Here is a 26,554-nt window from a genome sequence, read left to right as displayed (position 1 = left end):
CTGATTTTCCTTCAAAATTATAGGATTTACTATCTTCCTTAAATGGTTTGATTTCAACATTGTAGAGGAAATAAACTAGTCAAGATTATATTTTAGCCACATTTCAATTCCTAAATATTTAAGTTCTATCATATATGCATTCCTGATAATAAGTAACATGATTATTTCTATGTACTTTGATTTTTATTAGTTCTCATATCAACAAAACCTATGAATTGAGAGGATAGCTGAAAAGATTTCTATTACAGCTATAGTAAACTTTATTATAGGTTGATATGTCAAGGATAATACTGTATAAAAAAGACCATGATAAAATAATAACAGCATAAGAATACATGAAAATCTTAAAAAATACATTTATATAACTGTATTAATATATACACCTATATATCAGATATATATGTGTATATCAGATCCGAAAAAAATTTTCTTTTGGTGAGGAAATGAACTTTATATAGCAGGTCTATATTTGCTCTATTTGGAATAATAAAGTATCCTCAGAGTTGATATTTGTCTCCATTAAATATTCTTATAATTAGCAATTATAGGAAGCAAAAACACCACCACTGATCATCGTTGTTTGGTCTCTCTGACCACAATCTCTACAAATACCTCTTAATATATCTTTTAATATCCATTACATATATATATGTTTTATATATTTCACTCTTTAAATATCCGCTAATATAAGAACATTATTGCATTAATGGCAATGGCTGGACTTGAACAATCATTTCATTTTGCCTGACATTTAAAGTAAAATTTCTACTAACAGGTTTGTTTGTTTGGTTAAAAGCAGAGAAAGTCCTTGGATTTGATGCAGCAGACAAAGAAGAAAAGATTTTTAGGTACAAAGAGAATATGTACTCAAAGTATATTAACGACCAGGAAATAGAATAAAAAGTTGCTTACAACAATGGTTGGCATGTACTTGTCATACCTGGAGAAATATTAATATTTAAGCAGAAACATCATAGTGGACTAACTCTTACCTTTTGCTATCCTGTGAGATTTGAATTAATTTGAACTTACCTTACCTTTCTTGCTTGTTATCTATACTGGGTTTCTCAGTGCAGAAACTATTCTCAATTGAATGGTAGTATAAAATTTTGGAATTTATTTTTATATACAGTTTTATTGTAAGATTCCTACATTACATATACATAAAGAGTGTATATTCTGCTTTGAAAATTATACTATAGTATACAGAAATTCCAACTTTAAAAATATTGATTATTTCTTTAGTGAGTGATTGGAGAAATAATGTTGTCAAGCCAGTGGTCAAGTCTCAGTTCCTGTCTTCAGCTGACAGCAGTTTCTGACACACGTCCTTCCCTCTCCCTGACAAATTTCATTTACTTGCTTCCTATCACACTAGTATACTGAAGCTGAAGCTCTAATACTTTGGCCACCTGATGGGAAGAGCCAACTCATTTGAAAAGACCCTGATGCTAGGAACCATTGAAGGCAGGAGGAGAAGGGGGAGACACAGGATGAGATGGTTAGATAGCACCACCGACTCAATGGACATGAATTTGAGCAAACTCCAGGAGATAGTGAAGGACAGGGAAGCCTGGCATGCTGCAGTCCATGGGGTCACAAAGAATCAGACATGACTGAGTGACTGAACAACATCACATTGGTAGCTCTTTCTGAATCTTTCTTCCGCCCACATACTCATTCTCCAGGTGTGGCAAAAACATTATGGATAAGATTTAGGCAAGAAAAGAGGAGGTAAAGAGTGGTCTAGTCAGAGGTAAGAGTGTGTTTGAGCCCCAAAGTTCAGAGCCATTAAGTGTATTAGAGAATCAAAAGTGTTGGTATGACTTAAATGGCCAGGGAAAGCAGAGTGGGGAGACACGCTGAAGGGTTCTCGGGGCTCAGTTAAAGGTCATGTTATAAGAAATTTGAACATTATAATGAAGTCTATCAAATGTCCTTTTAGGGAATTGCAAAAAAACTATTCACATATCCATTTTAGAAATATTCCTCTGGCTTCATTTTGGAAAAGGGACTTAAAATGGATTAGAACTTTCAATTATAAGACCAATTAGTAGACTGTTCAGTATTCCAGGAAAGAGATGATCATATAATAAAAGTAAACACCAAAGTCTAAGTACATTCATATAATGACTCATTTAATCCTCACAACAACCGTGAAAACTACAGTTATAATCCCCATTGTATAGATCAGGGAACTGAGGCAGAAACATGTTGCATAACTTTCTCAAGATCACACAGCTAGTAAGGTATAGATAGAGCACAGAGGGGAACCCAACTGTCAGGCTCCAAGTCTGTGTTCTTAGGCATAATGCTGTACTTAATAGTAGCAGTGGGGATGCACACATAGAAACAACAAAGATAAAGCCATTTAGTGATTTGTCGGCTTCAGAGACTAAGGAGAGAGAGGGGTCATGAATGATTAGATTTCTGGCTTGGAAAATTTGGTAGATGCTATTTACATAATGAAGAGCAAGATTTTGATAGGGAGTGGTAATGTTGCAGAGAAGAACCAATTCTGACTCCATGTTGGAACTATTTCCTTGACTTGCTTTTAGTCAGTCAGTCAGTTCAGTCACTGAGTCGTGTCCGACTCTTTGCGACCCCGTGAATCGCAGCACACCAGGCCTCCCTGTCCATCACCAACTCCTGGAGTTCACTCAAACTCACGTCCATCGAGTCAGTGATGCCATCCAGCCATCTCATCCTCTGTCGTCCCCTTCTCCTGCCCCCAATTCCTCCCAGCATCAGAGTCTTTTCCAATGAGTCAACTCTTCACATGAGGTGGCCAAAGTACTGGCGTTTCAGCTTTACATCAGTCCTTCCAAAGAACACCCAGGACTGATGTCCTTCAGAATGGACTGGTTGGATCTCCTTGCAGTCCAAGGGACTCAAGAGTCTTCTCCAACACCACAGTTCAGAAGCATCAATTCTTCAGCGCTCAGGCTTCTTCACAGTCCAACTCTCACATCCATACATGACCACTGGAAAAACCATAGCCTTGACTAGACGGACCTTTGTTGGCAAAGTAATGTCTCTGCTTTTGACTTGCTTTACCTTGCTGTTATCATAATCATTCAATAAGAGGTCCCACCCCTGTCTGACTGTTAAACTAAAGTGCTGTTGTTCAGCTCACAGAGAATCAGACCCTCTCCACCTGTGAAAAGAAGAGATTAACACATCCCTTCCTTGATTCTCTGGAGAAGGAAATGGCAACCCACTCCAGGATTTTAGCCTGAAAAACTCTATGGACAGATTAGCCTGGTGGGCTTCAGCCCATGGAGTTGCAGAGAATCAGACACAACTGAGCGACTAACAATTTCACTTTCTTTCCCTGATGCTTGCCATTCCCAGAGATGTTTTGTAGAACTGATGGGCGCTTTTTACTTTATTTCTTCATTGCTTTTCCATCTATTCACACACTGTTGAAGCCTAGCTTGAAGGATTTTGAGCATCATGTTGCTAGTAGGCTAAATGAGTGCAATTGTGCGGTAGTTTGAACATTCTTTGGCATTGCCTTTCTTTGGGATTGCAATGAAAATGGACCTTTTCTAGTCCTGGGGCCACTGCTGAGTTTTCCAAATTTCCTGGCATATTGAGTGCAGCACTTTCACAGCATCATCTTTTAGGATTTGAAATAGTTCAGCTGGAATTCCATCACCTCCTCTAGCTTTGTTCGTAGTGATGTTTTCTAAAGCCCACTTGACTTTACACTCCAGGATGTCTGGTTCTAGGTGAGTGATCACACCATCGTGGTTATCTGAGTCATGAAGATCTTTTTTTGTATAGTTCTGTGTATTCTTGCCACCTCTTCTTAATATCTTCTGCTTCTTAATACTGTTTCTGTCCTTTATTGTGCCATGTTTACATGAAATGTTCCCTTTATGTCTCATTTTCTTGAAGAGATCTCTGATCTTTCCCATTCTATTGTTTCCTCAATTTCTTTGTATTGATCACTGAAGAAGGCTTTCTTATCTCTCCTTGCCATTCTTTGTAACTCTGAATTCAAATGGGTATATCTTTCCTTTTCTCCTTTGTCTTTCACTTCTTTTCTTTTTTTCAGCTATTTGTAAGGCCTCCTCAGACAATCATTTTGCCTTTTTGCATTTCTTTTTCTTGGAGATAGTTTAGATCGCCACCTCCTGTACCATGTTATGAAACTCTGTCCATAGTTCTTCAGGTACTCTGTCTATCATATCTGATCCCTTGAATCTATTTGTCACTTCCACTGTATAATTGTAAGGGATTTGACTTAGGTCATACTTGAATGGTCTAGTGGTTTTCCCTACTGTCTTCAATTTAAGTCTGGATTTGGCAATAAGGAGTTCATGATCTGAGTCACAGTCAGCTCCCAGTCTTATTTTTGTTGACCACATAGAGCTTCTCCATCTTGGCTGCAAAGAATATAATCAACATGATTTTGGTACTGACTGGTGATGTCCATGTGTAGAATCTTCTTTTGTGTTGCTGAAAGAGGGTGTTTGCTATGACCAGTGTGTTCTCTTGGCAAAACTCTGTTAGCCTTTTACCTGCTTTGTTTTGTACTCCAAGGCCAAATTTGCCTGTTATTCTAGGTGTCTCTTGACTTCCTACTTTTGCATTCCAGTCCCCTATAATAAAAAGGACATTTTTTGGGGGGGTGTTAGTTCTAGAAGGTCTTGTAGGTCTTTATAGAACTGTTCAACTTCAGCTTCTTCAGCATTACTGTATGGGGCATAGACTTGGATTACTGTGATAATGAAAGGTTTGCCTTGGAAACAAACAGAGATCATTTTGTTGTTTTTGAGATTGCATCCAAGTACTGCATTCTGGACTCTTGTTGATTGTGATGGCTACTCCATTTCTTCTAAGGGATTCTTGCCCACAATGGTAGATATAATGATCATCTGAGTTAAATTCACCCATTCCAGGCCATTTTAGTTCACTAATTCCTAAAATGTCGATGTTCACTCTTGCCATCTCCTGTCTGACCACTTCCAATTTGCCTTGATTCATGGACCTAACATTCCAGGTTCCTATGCATTACTGCTCTTTACTACATAGTGAGAGAGTCAGTTCCTAGGCAGGTTGATAAGGAGTCTAGGGGTCCCCAAGGAGAGAGGGGTGTGGAATTCTCAAGGAGGAAGAAAGGACAAATTTTTTTTCTTTCTCCACATTCCTTAGGATTATATAACAATAATGTATCCTGCCTGAGGACAATCTCTGGATTAAGGATAGTCTCTGGATTAAACCTTCTGTTATATTAAAATGTAAATTATGGGAGTAGACCTGGTCTTTACAAGGATGTATCCTGCCTGAGGACAGTTTCTGGATTAAACCTTCTGGCTAATTCTATTATCTTAAAATGTAAATTATGGGAGTAGGTCTGGTGAGGTCTTTACAACCTCCAGACATTCTTTGGATTCATTGGAGAGTATATAACTTCATTGTTAACACTAGCAAGTGGGTACTCTTTCTACCCCCTTCTGATGCCTATGTCAGAAGCTTTCTCTATCTCTTTTATACTTTAATAAAACTTTATTACACAAAAGCTCTGAGCGATCAAGCCTTGACTTCTTTTCCTCCAGGGGCCAAGAATCCCGGTGTCTTCGCATGATTCAACAACAACCTTTCAATAGGACTTGACTTCCATCACCAGTCACATCCATAACTGGGTGTTGTTTTTGCCTTGGCTCCATCTCTTCATTCTTTCTGGAGTTATTTCTCCACTGATCTCCCTTGGAGTTCATCTCTCAGTGTCCTATCTTTTTGCCTTTTCATGCTGTTCATGGGGTTTTCAAGGCAAGAATTCTGAAGTGGTTTGCCATTCTCTTCTCCAGTGGACCATGTTTTGTCAGAACTTTCCACCATGACCTGACCATCTTGGGTGGCCCTGCATGGCATGGCTCATAGTTTCATTGAATTAGACAAGGCTGTGGTCCATGTGATCAATTTATTTAGTTTTCTGTGATTGTGGTTTTCATTCTGTCTGCCCTGTGATAGATAAGGACGGGCTCAAGGAAGTTTTTGATGGGAGAGACTAACTGAGGGGGAAACTGGTTCTGATGGGTGGGGCCATGCTCAGTAAATCTTCAGTCCAGTTTTCTGGTGATGGGTGGGGCTGTGTTCCCTCCCTGTTGTTTGACCTGAAGTCAAACTATGGTGTAGGTAATGAAGATAATGGTGACCTCCTTCACATGGTTCCATGCAGGCAATGCCACGCTCAGTGCCCCTGACCTTGTAGCAGGCCACTGTTGACCCATGTCTCCACCGGAGACTCCTGGACACTCATGGGCAAGTCTGGGTCAGTCTCTTGTGGGGTCCCTGCTCCTTTCTCCTGGGTCCTGGTGTGCACAAGGTGACTGTATAGAGCTTCTCTATCTTTGGCTGCAAATAATATAATCAATCTGATTTCGATATTGACCATCTGGTGATGTCCATGTGTAGAGTCGCCTCTTGTGTTGTTGAAATAGCGTGTTTTCTGTGACTACTGTGTTCTCTTGACCTTTCCCTCTCTATTCTGCCTTTTGACTTTAGTTCCTCATTGCTTTTGATTTAGTTCCTCATTCCCTTGATTTAAGGTAAGAATTTGTAGTATTTGTTTTGAACATAATACTCAAAGATACTACCATATAAACATTTTTTTTTTTTTAGTCATACAAGTTCAAAAACACCCACCAAGCATAAAGATAATCTAGAAATAAAAGCTTTAAATAAAAGGAAATGTGGGCATGAAATGCAATATTCCTTCACGGAAAAAAATACTTGGCCTTGTTCTCAGAGAGAGACAAATTTTCAGGCACATTAGAAATGATGATGTGGGTAAGAAAACCTTGCACATTTCCTGGGGATTAAATGTCTACACCTCCGAGGTAAATGGATGAGCAAAATAATTTACAGTTTGTATGCATGCAGTTTATTAACATGTATGTTGTAGATTACAGTCTAAAAAGTACAAAGTTATTTATTCATATCTTCAAACATGACTATTATACTTAAGAATAATTGTAAACCTACTGCTGTGGATTTGTCCATGTTGAAATGCTTCTTGTTTTTTTCCCCAGCACAGAAATACGGAACTTGATCAGATATAACCATAGTCTTAAAATGGCATCCTTCTAAATGCTAATATTACAATTCTACAGATCACTGAAATTGCAGTAAGTAGATAGTTGTTAAAAAGAAGCATTTTAGTTCTCTTTTATATGACAAAGGTTAGTACTTTTAAAAGAATTCTTCAGATCACACTGTCCTTGAAAGAGTAGTAGATTTTTACGATAATCATTATAAATTCTATTGGAAGATAGTTGAATTATCTTTACAGAATTGTGGGTTTTTTTTTTTTTTTTTTAAAGAATAAGATTTCCCACTCTTTATGTATTTACGGAATTTCCTCAAAAAGCCTTTTCTGTGTAGGCATTTCACAAAATCCGTTACTTCCCTATATTTATCTGTATCATGTGTTATTTTAATGATTAGTTTTCCTTGTTACTTTTGGACACTTAATGAATGCACTCGTTATGTTTTGTCATTTTCACCAGACTAGTATGTATTTACTGTATGGAAGGAAGTAGAAGTGTTAATCGCTGTGTCCAACTCTTTGTGACCCTATGGATTGTAGCCCACCAGGCTCCTCTCTCCATGGGATTTCACATGCAAGAATATTGGAATGGGTAGCCACTCCCTCCTCCAGGGAATCTTCCCGACCCAGGGATTGAACCCAGGTCTCCCGCATTGCAAGTAGATAGATTCTTTACCATCTGAGACACCAGCGAGGTGGTGTATACCATATATATGATTTACTGTGTATCATACCATATGTCTGGGGAAAAGTGAAGTACTTCTCTCTTCTCAGTTAAATAAGAAGCAGAGTAATTAACAGAGAAAGAAGAGAAAGTGGTATCTGAGATGTGAGGAGGGTAGAGAAGTTATGACATGATTGCATCAGAGAGTTGCAGTGGAAATTAATGCACATTGCTGATGGCTCTTGCAGCGGGTAGTTTAACAAAATGGCCAGCAACAATTCTCACCATTTACTATTTATGCTCTTTGGTAATCCTCTCTCCTTGGACTTATTGAGTGGCTTCTAACAGATAGACTATGGGAGAAGTGGTGAAATGCCACATCTGAGATTTAGTTGTGGAAAACTGTTGCTGCCATCTTGGGCACATGCTGTCTCTTGGAATGCTTTTTCTAGGAGAAGCCAGCCCCTAGCCCTGTGGAGTGGCTCATGGGTTAAGGAAACAAGCCCTGACAACAGCAGTGTTAGTGACCTTAGAAACAGATTCCCTTTCCCTCCACTCCTATCCCAGACAAGACAGAGATGAGACCACATCTCTGGGCAGCAACTTGATATTAGTAACTTCACTAGAAACCTGAACCAGAGGAATCCAGCTAAGCTGTCATAGATTCCTTATCCAGAAGCTGTGAGATAATTTATTATTTTCAGTGGCTACACTTTGGGGGTTACTTTTTATGCATCAGGAGATAACTAATACAGCCCTTTCGAGACATGTGGTCATAAACTTAAAAGATACTGAAAGAAGTTACAAATGTAAAGTAAGATAGAGGTATGTATTTTTTTAAGTCACATTTTGATGCACAGAAAGGGAAAGCAAGCAAAATTAAAGAGCAGAAGAAGAAAAGATAGGGAAAAGGAGGAGATGAAATAAAGACACATTTTTAGCTTTGCTCTCTATATTTCTGTATGATTGAATTATTTATAATCAGTTTATGTTTATTCTTTATGTGTATAATTTAAAAGAAAAGACAATGCTAAAAAAAGCAGCATTGAAGACTTCTTCCTGATAACACACTATAGAAACAGGCAATATAGTTTATCAGGGAAGGGCAAAATCACAGGGTTTGATCTGCTTCTTGAACGGCATTCTCATAAGCACAAGGTAAAGCCTTCGGATCACAGCTAAGGGTTATTTGCAAATGCTAGGTTTTAGCCCCCGGTAAGGCAGGAGCCTGGTAGGCTGCAGTCCATGGGGTCACTAGGAGTCGGACACGACTAAGCGACTTCACTTTCACCTTTCACTTTCATGCATTGGAGAAGGAAATGGCAACCCACTCCAGTGTTATTGTCTGGAGAATCCCAGGGACGGGGGAGCCTCATGGGCTGCCGTCTCTGGAGTCGCACAGAGTTGGACACGACTGAAGTGACTTAGCAGCAGTAGCAGCAGCAAGGCAGCAGCATTCCCATTCCATGTAAAAATCCAGATGAACACTCTGTGCAAGGTCCAGAGCTCTGCAGCTGTTGGCAAAGCGCACACAGAACCTTGGCATCTATCACCCAAGTCTGCGTCACTTTTCTTTGTGTGAAAACCTCTAGAGGCCCGAGGATAAAAGGCATCTCATCATTTAAGCATCAAGTACTGTTAAGTTAGATTCTCCAAGGCTTTCATCGACTGTGTCATTTTAGCCTCATCATTCTCTCAGGCTGTTACTCGATGAAGGTGTAAACACCAATGGAGAAAACAAAGACTTCTTGAGGTCTGTTTTGTTTCCCAATTCCATGCCAAACCCTTTTGGTGTGGGTAGTTTCCTTGGCAATTATTCACTGTGCTTTGCTTACTCTGCCCACCTTCTAAAATGTATGCCCCTTAATAGTGGATATAAAGGAGCAGAATTGTCAATTCACTGAAAATAAGACAAAATTACTACTAAATAATTGAATATAATCTGATTAAATTTCCATTCCTATTAGATTGACGTCTTTTAAGCATGGACCATACCTTCTGCTTGCAACATTTACTAAACATCTGACTTTGCCAGGCAAAAGATACATCAGGAATAGCCCAGAGAAGCATGTATCATGTTTTTCTTGGCCACGTCATTGTCCTATTTTCTCTCACCTCATTTTCCCTCTATCCTGCTTTCACCTGTTTTTCTACCTCTTTTTGGGTCAGATTTTTACATGCTGCCATTAAAAGATTTATCTGATACTATAGGTTTATTTATTCTAAAAACATCCTTCAACAAAGTATCCACAGAAAACTGGTTTGCTGTTGCAAGTATTAATTATTCACAAATCAATTGATTATTATAATTAGGATGCAAAAGTTAGATTTTAACATGTTTCCAACCACTTGTAAAAACACACAGCAAAAATCACCAATACCTGAAATATGAGATCAATGTCAACTAATTACGTCTTACTGAACGTGTCTCAATTTCAAGACCTTAAACTCTAGGTCTTTTCCTTGTACTGACCTTCACATGATTCGCCGCTTGGTGAAAACATCCCATTGTCATGGTAGCCATCTCTGCATTCACAGTGGTACCATCCAGGCAGGTTGATGCAGTTAGCACGGCTGTCACACTGAACAAAGCCATCAGAGCACTCATCGATGTCTGGGAAAGAAAACACAAATGAAATGTTATACAATTGTTGCCTCTCTCTCTAAGAAACTAAAATATTCTGTTAGGTACTAAAATATTCAGTGCCAGCAAATCCTTAAAACTGAGAAAACATAAAATAAAGGCAGCCTACTTGGTTGTTTTTGACAGCTATACAGAAAGAATGCAGTGGTATTAGTAATAGGACAAACATCTGGACAGTTTCCCTGCTGCAAAAGTCACCCCACTGCAGAAAACGGAAAAAGCAAAGCATCTATGATATTCATTAGTGCTGCTCGCCAAATACTTCCCGCTCTTCTGGACACAAGCTAGGATTGCCGTGTGACCTCCTGAAGCCAACTAGGGAAGTGATATGTGTCACTTCTAGGCAGAATCTTAAAGATGCAGTGTGTGGATTTGCACATATTCTCTCCCCATCACAATGACCAGTGATTTCCAGGAGCTCTGAAGTTCAACCTGAGTCCTGAGTGAAGATAATATGGGGCATAGTCCTCCTCTACTTGCGGTGGACATACAGTAAGAGCAAGAAATAAACCTTTTTGCTTTAAGTCACTGAGATTTTAGAGTCTTTTATTACTATCAACATAATCTCTAGTATATGGCAATAGCATTCATGCATCAATATGCTTCTGATTTTTGAAAATATATCTCATTTATGTCACCTTTTAATTGGTTCATATATATCATTAACTCATTCAACCCTCAGAAAAGATCTTGATATGTAGACAGTATATTGAATATATGGAAAAAAAAAATGAGGTAAAAGGAAATACTGGGATATAACCAAGGTCACCTAAAAGTTCATGGTAGCCTAACTTCCAGCTGTGTGTTCCTTCTTACAAGTAGACATAGGTTCAAATTGGCAAAATTACCTAAACAGAGTATGCATCTTGAGTCTAATATATTGGTTCCAGTAGCTTTTTACTAATCCCAAATGCTATGAGGTCATTATTCTCCTTATTCAGTTTGTTGATAAATGGGAACATCTGGCTCTCATCCAAGTCTCTTTACTCATTCACAGAAGAAAAAGTAATGCCTAGAGTTGCCTGGCAGACTGTCCCCTTCTTCTTATATATTGTCTGGGTTTCTGGACGCGTGGGGTTGCCTCAGTTCAGTCGCTCAGTCATTTCCGACTCTTTGCAACACCATGGACCGCAGCACACCAGGCTTCCCTGTCCATTGCCAACTCCCAGAGCTTACTCAAACTCATGTCCATTGAGTCAGTGATGCCATCAACCATCTCATCCTTTGTTATCCCCTTCTCCTCCTGCCTTCAATCTTTCCCAGCATCAGGGTCTTTTCCAATGAGTCAGTTCTTCACATCAGGTGGCCAAAGTATTGGGAGTTTCAGCTTCAGCACTGGTCCTTCAAATTAATATTCAGGACTGATTTCCTTTAGGATTGACTGGTTGGATCTCCTTGCCATCCAAGGAACTCTCAAGAGTCTTCTCCACAGTTTTAAAGCATGAATTCTTCAGTGCTCAGCTTTCTTTAGGGTCCAACTCTAACATCCATACATGACTACTGGAAAAACCATAGCTTTGACTAGACAGATGTTTATTGGCAAAGTAGTGTCTCTGCTTTTTAATATGCTGTCAAGGTTGGTCATAGCTTTTCTTCCAAGGAGCAACCATCTTTTAATTTCATTGCTGCAGTCACCATCTGCAGTGATTTTGGAGCCCCCAAAAATAAAATCTCTCACTGTTTCCATTGTTTCCCCATGTATTTGCCATGAAGTGATGGGGACAGATGCCATGATCTTAGTTTTCTGAATGTTGAGCTTTAAACCAACTTTTTCACTCTCCTCTTTCACTTTCATCAAGAGGCTCTTTAGTTCTTCACTTTCTGCCAAAAGGGTAATGTCATCTGAATATCTGAGGTTATTGACATTTCTCCCAGCAATCTTGATTCCAGCTTGTGCTGCATCCAGCCTGGCATTTTGCATGATGTATTCTGCATATAAGTTAAATAAGCAGGGTGACAATATATAGCCTTGAAGTATTCCTTTCCTGATTTGGAACTAGTCTGTTTTTCAATGTCCAGTTCTAATTGTTGCTTCTTGACCTGCATACAGATTTCTCAGGAGGCAGGTCAGGTGGTTTGGTATTTCCATCTCTTTCAGAATTTTCCAATTTGTTGTGATCTACACAGTCAAAGGCTTCGGTGTGATCAATAAAGCAGAAGCAGATGGTTTTCTGGAACTCTCTTGCTTTTTCGATGATCCAGCAGATGTTGGCAATTTGATTTCTGTTTCCTCTGCTTTTTCTAAATCCAGCTTGAAGATCTGGAAGTTCACAGTTCATGTACTGTTGAACTCTGGCTTGAAGAATTCTGAGCATTACTTTGCTAGCATGTGAGATGAGTGCAATTGTGTGGTAGTTTGCATATTCTTTGGTATTGCCTTTCTTTGGGATTGGAATGAAAACGGACCTTTTCCAGTCCTGTGGCCACTGCTGAGTTTTCCAAATTTCCTGGCATCTTGAGTCCAGCAGTTTCACAGCATCATCTTTTAGGATTTGAAATAGCTCAACTGGAATTCCATCATCTCCACTAGCTTTGTTGGTAGTGATGCTTCCTAAGGCCCACTTGACTTTGCATTCCAGGATGTCTGGCTCTAGGTGAGTGATCACAGCATCATGGGGTTGCCCCAGACCTTGCTAAATGATCTGCTGCCATATCCATCTTGACAACCTTGCCATGCCTGCAGATTCCACTTGCCAAGGTAGAACAGGCTTTTCTTAATGTTTCCCATATATTCAAAAGCAGAGACATTACTTTGCCAACAAAGGTCCGTCTAGTCAAGGCTATGGTTTTTCCTGTGGTCATGTATGGATGTGAGAGCTGGACTGTGAAGAAGCCTGAGCGCCGAAGAATTGATGTTTTTGAACTGTAGTGTTGGAGGAGACTCTTGAGAGTCCCTTGGACTGCAAGGAGATCCAACCAGTCCATTCTAAAGGAGATCAGTCCTGGGTGTTCTTTGGAAGGAATGATGTAAAGCTGAAACTCCAGTACTTTGGCCACCTCATTCGAAGAGTTGACTCATTGGAAAAGCCTCTGATGCTGGGAGGGATTGGGGGCAGGAGAGAAGGGGACGACAGAGGATGAGATGGCTGGATGGCATCACCGACTCAATGGACATGAATTTGGGTGAATTCTGGGAGTTGGTGATGGACAGGGAGGCCTGGCGTGCTGCAATTCATGGGGTCCCAAGGAGTCGGACACGACTGAGTGACTGATCTGAACTGAAATGAACACCTGAGTCATATTCCCTGCTGCAGTGACCATCATGAAAATGTCCTTCCTTCCTTGTTGAAGGGAAGACCAAGTACTTTTTAGAGTTCTTTCCTTCCAGACAGTCCACTTTTTTTTTTTTTTAAACTTTACATAATTGTATTAGTTTTGCCAAATATCAAAATGAATCCGCCACAGGTACACATGTGTTTCCCATCCCGAACCCTCCTCCCTCCTCCCTCCCCACACCATCCCCCTGGGCCGTCCCAGTGCACCAGCCCCAAGCATCCAGCATCGTGCATCGAACCTGGACTGGCAACTCGTTTCCTACATGATATTTTACATGTTTCATGTCCACTTTTATTCAGTTAGATGAGACTAAGAAGGCAGTAAATACTGTTGAGCTGGAGTGGACTATCCACTGCTTCTTAGTCTCATCTAATTCCAAATTCTGGAAGTATATATTTCTTTCAGTCTCTTTTAAAATTTCTTTTTCTTTGTTCAATTTTGAAAGAGACAGACTTTGAATAAAAGAATAAATTTTTTTAAAAGGAGAAAAAAATGTCATCACTCATTTACTTCTTGATAAACCCAGAGATCCTTCACTTAAAGAAGGTACAAACCATTCTCTTAGATCAGGTAATAAGTGAAAAAATAAATATTTCATATGATTGCAAAATTTTAACATTATTTCAAAGCCCTGAATGAATGACATGTCACTGTGGCTCCTCTTCTACAGAGTCAGCTCCTGCTGTCAGTAATTCCTATTGTCAAAATAATTGTTAGTGGTTAAATCAGCTAGCCAGAAGTTAAATCAACTTCCAGACATACAGCTGATGTGGACTGCTTCGATTTAGTAAGACCTTACAGGTTTCATGAAACAGCGTTATTTATATTTCAAGGGCCTCCTAACTGATGAACCTCTGATTTATAAATGGAACTAAAATGCTATGCTCATTTCAGCTTTATATGGTCTTTTCCTCTAACACAAATGATGCAGAAAATTGGTTATGTCATTTCTTAAGTGCATGGACAAAAGAAAACAGGTTGGAATTTAAGCTTTGGAAGTGAGTTTATTGGAAGAAGGCTGTGAGGGGGATGTTTAGAGTACCTTATTTTAGAAGAATTTGTTCATTAGCATTGGTGATTTAGAAGTAACTATTAATGGAACAGAGCCTTCTCTACTGAAGCACCTTTCACATTTCATGTGTACTTGCATTTAGCCCTTTTATCTTTCTGCAACACAAGGGTTATCTCAGGTCATATGACACAGATACATATTTAAAATTTTACTCCTCATTCATTTTCTCTTGTCAATCATTCTAATCACCAGGACCACTGTTATACTGCTTCATCCCCACTTCTCTTTGTTTATATCACAGCAGCCTTCCTTGATCTATAACCATTAAATTTTAATGGAAATGCTATGCAGTATATTAGTTGATATCCCCTGAAGACTGGGAATTGAAACATATGCTGGCCATAGTGCATTTTCCTATACAATTTGACTATTATTATTTAACTGTTATTATTAAGTTTTATTTTAAAAGATAAATAAGAAAATGTATGTCACTCATTAATTTACCATTCAATATTTATTGAATACCTGTTATATGTCAAGTACTAAGTGCTGGGGAAACAAGGATACACAATGCAGAAGTAATTCCTGCCCTCACCGGGTTTAGTATATATCTAAATTATGTTTTAAGAAAATAAATTGACTGTTCTATACATCAGTGTCTCTTTTGCTGTCTCGTACACCGGGTTATTGTTACCATCTTTCTAAATTCCATATATATGCATTAGTATACTGTATTTATGTTTTTCCATCTGGCTTACTTCACTCTGTATAATAGGCTCCAGTTTCATCCACCTCATTAGAACTGATTCAAATGTATTCTTTTTAATGGCTGAGTAATACTCCATTGTGTATATGTACCACAGCTTTCTTATCCATTCATCTGTTGATGGACATCTAGGTTGCTTCCATGTCCTGGCTATTATAAACAGTGCTGCAATGACCAGGTTCGATGCACGATACTGGATGCTTGGGGCTAGTGCACTGGGACGACCCAGAGGGATGGTATGGGGAGGGAGGAGGGAGGAGGGTTCGGGATGGGAAACACATGTGTACCTGTGGTGGATTCATTTTGATATTTGGCAAAACTAATACAATTATGTAAAGTTTAAAAATAAAATAAAATTAGGAAAAAAAAAAGAAAATAAATTGATTAAAGTCTGAATTTACAATCCTACAGGACAGTGTTTCCTAATATGTGACACATCTGCCACCACTGGTATGGTATTTAGGTGATAATAGGTAAACACTTTATTTCATGTTTCTGCATTATTTCTATTTATAGTAAGCTATGGTTTTTCCAGTAGTCATGTATGGATGTGAGAGTTGGACTATAAAGAAAGCTGAGCACTGAAGAATTCATGCTTTTGAACCGGAGTGTTGGAGAAGACTCTTGACAGTCCCTTGGACAGCAAGGAGATCCAACCAGTCCATCCTAAAGGAAATCAGTCTTGAATATTCATTGGAAGGACTGATGCTGAAGCTGAGGCTCCAATGCTTTGGCCACCTGATGTAAAGAACTGACTCATTGGAAAAGACCCTGATGCTGGGAAAGATTGAAGATAGGAGGAGAAGGGGACGACAGAGGATGAGATGGTTGGATGGCATCACCGACTCAATGGACATGAGTTTGAGTAAACTCCGGGAGTTGGTGATGGACAGGGAGGCCCGGTGCTGCAGTCTATGGGGTCACAAAGAGTCGGACAGGACTGAACGACTGAACTGATAGCAAGTGATGCTAATAGTACAGTAGTGAAATCGTATTTAAACTTTAAAAGTGAGAGGAATTACAGAAACCACATTAAGTATATATTGGCACAGACAATATATGAATATGACAAAACTTATTAAGATGGCATATAAATAACTGGAATTTTGATATAGTATGGAACAATTAGTCACATTTCGGAACGAATTACTGAGTAATTCCTTAGGTACTGAAATGCCTTAATTCATTTACAATATGACTCAATTTATCAAATACAGTATAAATATCCATATGTCATGGCTCAAATTATATACTTGTTACCATTTAGGACAGCAAAGTAAAGCTGGCCAGATAACGTACAATGCTTTATTTTATACTTTCATGTTCTTGCTATTTTTGATTTGTTTATGAAAACTTTTCTACTTTGGTGAAAGTCAGTAGAAAATGAAAGTGTGCTTGAATTGCCAAAGTATGCACTTCCCAAAAGGAGATATGTTTGTTTGTGTCATGGTTTTAATTAAAGCGAAAGATAAAACAAGCAGCATTGTAAGCTATCTGATGGTATGTATGCTGTTACTTTGTAAACCTTAATAAGAATTGAAATCTGATCCGCCACTTAAGAATTAAGTAGATTTTTGTCCATCACAAATTTAAATATTACTGTGAGTTAGAATATCTAAATGCACACACTGTGTGCATTTTCAGATACATATTAAGCTTTACATATCATATATTAACAGAAAATAGCAAAAAAAAATCAAATAATTTATTTCTTTGGTACTTCTTTAGGTCAGTTAAAAACAAACCTTCATATTATCGAGTTAGAAACACAAAGAACAGCAGACCTAGGGGAGAAAAAGTTATAAGAACCACCAAGTTTGAACAAATTACTTTCCAACTGAATAAGAGTATTCAAAAAGATCAGTACAGGATGTATAAGTTCATATGATTTATTCTTGATTACAAGGGACTTAATTTTACCCTCTGCAGGTACATTATATAAAAAGCTAAAAATAAATTTTATGAAAAACTATGATTTCATTACATATTCTTTCTTAGGAAGGAACTAGTTTGTAGTTCCTTGGGAACACTTAGAACTTTTTCAGCAGCTACTTTTAGAACAGTCAGCTAGTGATGATATTAAGATGCTGTCCCAGAGTGCAGAGAATCTAAAATCCAAAAACTGTTTAGCTATCCAATAGCAGTTACAAATAGCAGTTATACTCCAGGGATCAAAATCGACTTAGAAAATAAAAGCGGAAGCACTGCGGGGATAGATTTTCTGGAAAGTGCATATGTTTTAAGGACTTCCCTGGTGGCTTAGACAGTAAAGCCCACAGTTTGGGAGATCTGGGTTTGATCCCTGGGTCGGGAAGATCCTCTGGAGAAGGAAATGGAAACCCACTACATAATCATTAAAAATAAACCAACAGGCAGAAAACAAGAAAGGAAACTGTATGAGTAAAAAAAAAAGCTCACAGATGTTAGTATCTTGCTTTTTTCATCTCCCTCAGGTATGGTGACGTAAAACTGGGTGCCTCCTATGTTCTGAAGCCAGAACACTGGCTTCAGAGGTAGCCAAATGAAAATGGCTTTTGATATCAGCATTTAGAAGGTCACTTCAGGAAGTGACAAATCATTTCTTTGTAAAATTAAATGTAGTTGTAAAATGAGACACTTGAATGATAAACAAAGCCTTCTCATGCATGATAAGTTATTTCTACTATAACAGCATACCTGAGAACAATATAAAGTGCAAATATCTAGAACCACCTATGTCTAAAACAGACCCTAATCATTAGTTTAAGCTGCTACCCTATACAAAAGAAAAAGACTTTTTTTTTTAAATCAAAAAGCTATTTTTAATGGCAAAGTCAAATAATGAGAGTACTGTGTTTCAAAGTGTTTATTATTAATAAAAACCTAGACATCATTTCTCATTAAAAAGTAGTGCTTGGACTATTTATGTCACTATCCTGTGTACTGGTAGTTAAATTATATTGATAACAGTAGGCAATTAAACATCCTCAAAACAATTAATCAACTCTTGATTACCCACATGTGGATTATTTGCTTTTCAGATTATCTGCAAGTTTTTTTTTTTTTTTTTTAATCAAAAGGTCATTTCCTTCTGTCTTTTGTGAATTTATGGGAAGTCTGCTTTCAACATTCAGATGTGAGTGCTCAAGGAAAGCAAACTCATTTGAGTATTGCATTGTTTTTTACAACTATGTCAGATTTGAATATATCAATAAAATATTGCCCAAAATTTCATAAGAAGGCTAATTTTCTCATGTGAACTTTTTAAAAGTAAAATGATGATATATGTAAATAAACTATGAAAATCCTAAAATTCTTTTCACAAGTTGGATAACATTGGAGATTTAGTGAAAATTACTTTAATTACTTTACAGTTCATAATTAGGAAGCCAATGACTGCTCTTAAGCATAATATCATTTCTTCATTAGGTCATTTAGGCGTCACAACAGCTATGTGAACTATTCCTATCCCTATGTCACAGACAAAGAAGCAGTGAAAGCAAATGCATTGCCCACGGTCAAACCACAGCCCAGAACTCTCTCAAGCCCAGTGCTCTTTGTCTTACCGTAGGCTGCCTCTGAAGACCAGTTTGGCCAACCAGAAACAGCTTATACTCTGAGATGTCTCATAATATATCCTAATGTGAGTGAATTTCAGCTCTTTGGTGTGCTAACTGGGTAACAGTGAGTATTTTACTAAACCTCTCTGAGTTTTCTGTTTTTGACCTAGAAGTAATACTCTCTATCTCTTAATAGTTTGCTGTTGACTACTGCTATTAAGTAATCTAATAACTTTTCCTTACAGGAGAAACAGTGCCTAGCTCATAATAGGTATTCCTCCCTATCTTTTTGCTCACTTTTCAAAATTATCTTGACTGTTTGGGTTTTCTCTTTATCAGTTTGTGAATTTTTCACCAAAAAACCCAAAACAAAACAAAAAAATAGGGTGAGGGGAAGTCTGAATTGGTTCTATAGATTGATTTGGGGAGAATTGATTCTTTACATTATTGAATCTTTTAATCCATATACATGATGTATTTCTTTTTTCTCTAATGATTTTTATAGCTTTTATGGTCTTCATAGGTTTTTAAAAGGATGTCTTCTATATATTTTGACTGGGCTTATTCTTAAATGACTTTTTTTTTTTTTTGGTATTCATTTTATTAAGACTAACATTATTTCCCCCCCACTTTATTAAGGTGTAATTCACAAAATGATAATATATTTAAAGTGTACAAATATGATGATTTAATATAAGTATGAAGCATGAAAGGATTCTCCCATTTAGTTAATTAGCACATCCATCACCTCACAGATTTACTTTTTATTTTTGGTAAGAACATTGAAACCATACTATTTAAAAAATTTTTTATTATACAATACAGTGTTATTAACTATAGTCATCATGGTACACATATTATTTCCTCACACCTAAAACCATCTATATTGAGGTAAAATTTATATACAAAAATGATCAACAATTTCATGAGTTTTGATATGTAACCACTACACAATCAAGGTATAATAAATTGTTTTCATGCCCCAAATTTCCTTAATATTACAATAGTTTAAAAATAATGTCTGTAAATATGGGCAGTGACTGCATCTGTGTGTGTGTGTGTGTTTCTCTAACATCTAGCAAAGTACTAGACACATAGTTAGAGGTTCATAAGCATTTACTGAGTGAATGAATGATCTATTTGTAACATCAAATAACTAAGTGGCAAGCTCAGCATGTCACCTTTTGAGTCCTTCGAGATCAGGGGGAACTACAGATGGGGTGGTAGCTTAAAAGCATTCACTAAGATGCAATAACAAGATAAGATGACACTTTCTCATCCTATTTCAAATATTTATGTCAAAAACTTGATTATAATATTAAATGGAGTCGAACTGGTATAAAAAATACGTTCACTACATGTATAAGATACAATATAAATGTAATGGTGTATTTAATATCTATAACATATATTATTAATTTTTTAACAAAAAGGGTACAAAAAACTTCTAATTAAAGATGAAAGATTAAAAACATTGTTAAATCTCTTCTTCTTCCTAATCTTATAAACATATGTTAAAGGAACAAAGAAACATGTAAACAAAGGCAAAAAGTAAAACACCATCAATAAAAGAAGCAAATTCAAGAAATTTTTGAGTTAATTAAAGGTCTACTGATGAATAATCAACCCAATTACCTCCTCCCACTTTAAGAGGACAGCTGAAAGAAAGCAATTACCCCCACAGCCAGAATGGATTGTTCTTCTGTAAGGAAAATAAATATAATGTGTGGAGGAAACTAAGTAGCTAATGTTGGAATTATCCTTTGTAAGAAAGTCTCCTGCATTTTAGAGTTTAGAGTTCAAAGTATAAAAAGTGGCATCTTTTTAACTCAGTTAATAAGTCTGTTGGTCAACAAATTTTATCTTCATATTGAAGATCAAACAATACTGTTTTATTTGAAAATTCACTCTTAAATATTATCGTGAAATCAAGGAGAAACAAATACTTGAGAAAAGACTATAACATTTAACAGAATAACCAAGATATACCATCATAAAAACTGACCCTGAAGGAAACAGAAATAATAAACAGAACACAATTTAAAATATTTCTAGTTAATGCTTTCTGATAGATTTGGAAGAATATTTCATTCATAAGGGATACAGTGTTATAAAAAAGGAGTAGTCAAAGAATAAGAAGGAGATTTAGTTCCCTAGAAAATTTCTAATCTTTCCTTGGAAGATTTAATTTCTTGGAAATTAAAAATATGATAGCTGAAATTAAAAAAAAAAGCAATATAAGACTTGAGAGATCAGCTATTTGAATCCAGATACTCTAGTTGCAGAGGTCAAACCCTGACCCCATATACAACACCACCTCAAATTAAACAGACTCACATTTAAACTCACATTGTGAAATTTCACAATAAGTACGAAATATAAATCTTTTTTTAAATTTTATTTTATTTTTAAACTTTACAATATTGTATTAGTTTTGCCAAATATCAAAATGAATCCGCCACAGGTATACCCGTGTTCCCCATCCTGAACCCTCCTCCCTCCTCCCTCCCCTACCCTCCCTCTGGGTCATCCCAGTGCACCAGCCCCAAGCATCCAGTACCGTGCATCGAACCTGGACTGGCATCATGTATGAAACGAAATATAAATCTTAATATCTTCCAGAAGGGAGATAACCCTTATGTACAACCTTCAGGTTACACATAAAGGGATAAGAATAAGTCTAGCATCACACTTCTCACTGTGGTAAGACAATAAAGCAATGATTTTGACCCTAGAATTCTATGCTTGGCAAAACTATTAAATACCTATATAAAAGCAAGATAAATATATTGTAAGACATAATTTCTTAGAAAGTTTTTGTGCCATGCACTATTTTTTAAAAGGTGTTACTGATGATGTAATGCGATAAAATAAAGGACTAAATCCAGGTAGAGAAAAACCAATCAGGAGTTCACACCCTCTCCTAAAACCTCTCACTTTGCAAGGATATAGCCCTGTCTTAGTTCTTTTACCTCATTGCCTCTATTATCTAGTCTTCTTTGCAGCTTTTATCTTCTCAATCTCCAAAAGTTTCAGCTCCTTAGAGATCTATTTTCAGGTATTTTATTTTCCATCTACTAACTTCTTAATGATTTCATCTAATACTAGTGCTTTAAATACTCAAACACCATCAATACACTGAAAACTACCTGTAGTGCGTTGAATACTGTTCCTAAAAACATCACGTCCACTCAGAGCTCAGAATATAACTCTATTTGGAAATAGGAAATTAAAACAAACAAACAAACTCTCTTTAGTAGATAAAACAAGAAATGAAGGCAAAAACATATACTGGTAAAGGCTAAAAAGGTAACTTAAAGGGAATATAGATGGGCAGTGGTACAAGGGAGGTAAATCACCATCTATCATACAATTAGTCTACTAATAATGTATAAAATGGACCAATTAAACAAAGCATCGTATAAACATATTAGAAGAATAGGAAAGCAGTCCCTTCTAGCACTTCCTCTCAACTGGAATTTCACAAGAGAATTAAGTTCTAATGCCCTAAGGCATCCTGAGTAAATTATAAATGAACTTCTCCCCCATGTAGCAGGTATGGTACTAGTTATGTGCCATCCTTGGGAGATCTGAGAAATTAGTCTCTCCGGCCATTTTCTGGTTTGTAGCTCAGGTGAGGAACTACTCTTAGAAAAACTGATAGAAGGTAAGCAGGAAGTGAGTCAGGGATGCTATTGCTTTTCAAGTTGTATGTTTGATTTTTTAACCAGGTATCTATTTTGTTTCATGTACATAGAAATACTTTTAAAAAGCTTTCAGAAACCCTCATCTTTAAAATGTTGAGTATAACAGGATAGCAATTTTGCTAGTAGTGATATCTAGATGAAAAGAAAAATGAGCCAGAAGCTCTGGAGAAAGATATGAGGACCAGAAGCATGTGGATAATATAATCATAACTGATACTTCTCGTTCAACATAGAATTGAAACTCTCTCTGATGTGTTAGCAGCAAGTTGGACAAAGGTTTAATAAAATGGAATTCTGGAAACTCCTAGAAATTTAAAAATCTTTGCCAGTTCTATCCCTTTTACTGGGTAGCTTAGCTTAATGCGTAGGATATGAGACTTAGAATACTTTTACTTATTCAATCACTTGACAAATACAGACCAAAAGTCTCTCATAGAAAACATGCTAGTCATTATGGCAGTATACTCAAGAGCTCATAGCCTAATGAAAAAGATGTAGCATTAGCACAAGTGTCTCAGATACAAGATAGATATGAGTCCTGAAGGAAGAATACAGATGAAGAAATATGTGAATTCAGAAAAGAGACACTGAAACTCTGATCATCAAAAACTAAGCTACTGGAGTAAAAATACTGATGAACAAAAACTTCCAGATTTATTCCTATAAATACTAGCAAGTTACTTAAAACATTTATTCATTTATTATATTGTAATCAAGTTCAGTTCAGTTCAGTCACTCATTCATTATAGTCATGTCCGACTCTTTGCGACCCCATGGACTGCAGCATGCCAGGCTTCCCTGTCCACCACCAACTCCTGAAGCTTGCTCAAACTCATGTTCATTGAGTTGGTGATGTCATCCAATCATCTCATCCTCTGTCATCTCCTCCTCCTCCTGCCTTCAATCTTTCCCAGCATCAGGGTCTTTTGTAATGAGTCAGTTCTTCACATCAGGTGGCCAAAATACTGGAGCTTCAGCTTCAGCATCAGTCCTTCTAATGAATATTCAGGACTGATTTCCTTTAGGATGAATTGGTTGGATCTCCTTGCTGTCCAAGAGACTCTCAAGAGTCTTCTCCAACACCACAGTTCAAAAGCATGAATTCTTCAGCACTCAGCTTTCTTTACGGTCCACTCTCACATCCATACATGACTACTGGGAAAACCATAGCTTTGACTAGATAGACCTTGGTCGGCAAAGTAATGTCTCTGCTTTTTAATATGCTGTCTAGGTTGGGTATAGTTTTTCTTCCAAGGAGCAAGTGTCTTTTAATTTCATGGCTGCAGTCACCATCTGCAATGATTTTGTTACTTTTAAAATAGACATGCTTTTTTCATACATTAGATGATATTATAGTTAGGCTCCCAAGATAATATGAACTGCTCGCTCTATAATAAGGAGTAGATTGCTTTAAAACAGAGTAAGACCCAGAGGGATGGTATGGGGAGGGAGGAGGGAGGAGGGTTCAGGATGGGGAGCACATGTATACCTGTGATGGATTCATTTTGATATTTGGCAAAACTAATACAATTATGTAAAGTTTAAAAATAAAATAAAATTTAAAAAAAATAAATAAAAAAAATTAAAAAAAAAAAAAACAAAAAAAAAAACAGAGTAAAACCAGAAAGCTCTTAACTACTATGCTTCCCTGAGCCACTTCTAATAGCAAGGATTAGACTGCCTACTTGATTTTGAGATTATTTCCAGAAGGAGAAAAAGGAAGCTGATTTCTCAAACTATCCAGTAAGAATAAGATAGCTAGAGTGCTTTTGCGTAGTAATCTACCACAAGTTTTCTAATTATTAACATAGCACTACAAAAAGCCTTTATGCATTTTGATGAACTCACCAGTTATTCAGAAAAAAAGGTTTTGAATGGCATGCCAAGAAAGGTAAGATGACAGTCAAAATAGCTACTCTATATTTATTAGAGAACTAACTGACAAATTTATATCAGGAGAAATACTGCTTTGAGTGAAATGAGCTCACTGATGCCATAAATAAAGAAACGGAATACTACAATTTCCACATATCTGAATGAGAAGTCATCAGATAGAGCCTTGAGTGGGTCCTAAACAAGAAATGTACTGATGGATGGTTTCTATCGGCTTTGAGCAAGTGTCAGATCTCTGATAGACTATCTACTTTCAGATCATTTTATTATAACAACTGCTTCCATCTCTATTAAAACACCCATTAGCTTGATACAGGATTCTCAGCCAGTAATGAAACATCACAGCTCTCCCACATTGATAACTGAAGGGAAAAAGATACCAGAAAGGAAGTAATTGAACAAACCAATAACTTCTTCCAATTACAATTAAACGAAACATCCTATGGGTTTCTTAAACACAGGTTTACTCTTTTATGGTGCTCCCAAACCACAGAGGCTGAAGGCCACTTCTTGGTCCTGTCAATATATTGTCACTTAATCAAACTTCTTCCAGACTAATTATATTTTTTGTTCACTTTAACAAACCATTTCTTCATGATAGTTAGATTAGTTGTACAATTAGATTTGATTCCCTAAGGCAACACCAAACGATAGATCAAAGGGTTTCCAATCTTGAATGTTTGATTCAGCCTAATTCTGTATTTGAGTAAAGAAAAAAAAGTCCTTTAAACCACATTTTTATGACTATCTGAAATAAATAAGGGACTGGTGGTTCTACAGGTAAACAATCTGCCTGCCAATGCAGGAGATGCAAGAAATGCTGGTTTGATCCTTGGGTTGTGAAGATCCCCTGGAGGAGGAAATGGCAACCTACTCCATTATTCTTGCCTGAAAAATTCCATGGACAGAACATGACCGAGAGACTGAGCACAGGAAAGGGAAAGATAACTGACAGCCGCCTGGCTATTAAGTGTCAGGTATTTTATTTGGCAACAAAATACCATTACACTGCCATTTCCATCACACCATCATACCACTGTTCACATATACACACACCTAAACTTTTAAAAATCATTCACATAGTAACTGGAGAAATGATATGTAGGGATCCAAAGGAAAAACAATCCTTATGCAAGCAGAGCTGCCATAGCTACTTGTTGTTTTCTATGGAAGCGCATGTGTTTCTCAGGAATTCATCCTGCTGCTTAGAGGTGAGATTCAGTATTGTAAAGCAGTCTGGCAAGATCTGCCCTTCTAGTAGTTTCAGTGGATCAGTCAGCAACAGAAGCAATAGGAAGTCTAGTTTTATCTACACTGGCTTTGTATTAAGCTGCTGGAGCAAAGGTAATGAATGATTAAAAGCACAATGATAAGGGAGTAATTAAATAAATTATGGCACATGCATAAAATGGAATGCTATACAGCTTATTAAAATGATGTTTCTGAAAATCATTAATGATATGAAAAATATGATTAATGTCATGCAAAAAAGGATTAAAATTATGAAGAAAATATTATTCCAGTATGTAAATGTGTATTTCATTTTGAATAAGACAGCAGTTACCTCCAGTTGGTGACATTACAGATTATTTTTATTTTGTGTATTTCTTCATTTTATAAATCTTATAAAATTAAATATACATCGCTTTTATAATTTAAAAACATTGTTCTTATATAATATGTTATCTTATATAATACTATACAGAAACTATAATTCAATATAAATTTTAAAAAGTAAATATACATTACTTTTATAATTTAAAAAGATTTACAAAAGGGTATAGAGTTTATAAATAAAACCAGGATGGATTGGAAGAGTAGTTATGCACCCTCATAAATTAATGTCTTAAGAAGATGGTCAAGGCCGTCTATTCTCCTCTCCTGTGGTCCCCCTTCCATAGTTTGCTTACTCCAAGACTCATACCGGCCCTCCCCTTCCCTGCACATGAACTGGACTCTTCCATCTCCACGCTTTTGCCTGCAAGCTTTCCTT

The 26,554-nt window shown here is 37.0% G+C and overlaps 1 protein-coding gene across 5 annotated transcripts in view; it reads right to left on the bottom strand.

Annotated features, from left to right (window-relative positions):
* The window catches only part of NELL2 (neural EGFL like 2), a 507,676-nt gene that overhangs the window by 16,589 nt on the left and 464,533 nt on the right, over window positions 1-26,554 (bottom strand). For all 5 annotated transcript variants that reach the window (XM_086399811.1, XM_086399808.1, XM_086399809.1 and 2 more), the window contains one exon: window positions 10,198-10,338. In XM_086399811.1, coding sequence (XP_086255937.1) covers window positions 10,198-10,338 — 141 coding nt within the window. The remainder of the gene's footprint in view (window positions 1-10,197; window positions 10,339-26,554) is intronic.

The sequence above is a fragment of the Bos grunniens genome, chromosome 5 (genome assembly GCF_055505025.1).
Source record: "Bos grunniens cultivar Pamir isolate PY7600 chromosome 5, Bosgru_T2T1.0, whole genome shotgun sequence".
NCBI lineage: Eukaryota > Metazoa > Chordata > Mammalia > Artiodactyla > Bovidae > Bos > Bos grunniens.
The sequence above is the reverse complement of the archived record's forward strand: the minus strand, read 5'-3'. Positions and strand labels throughout refer to the sequence as shown.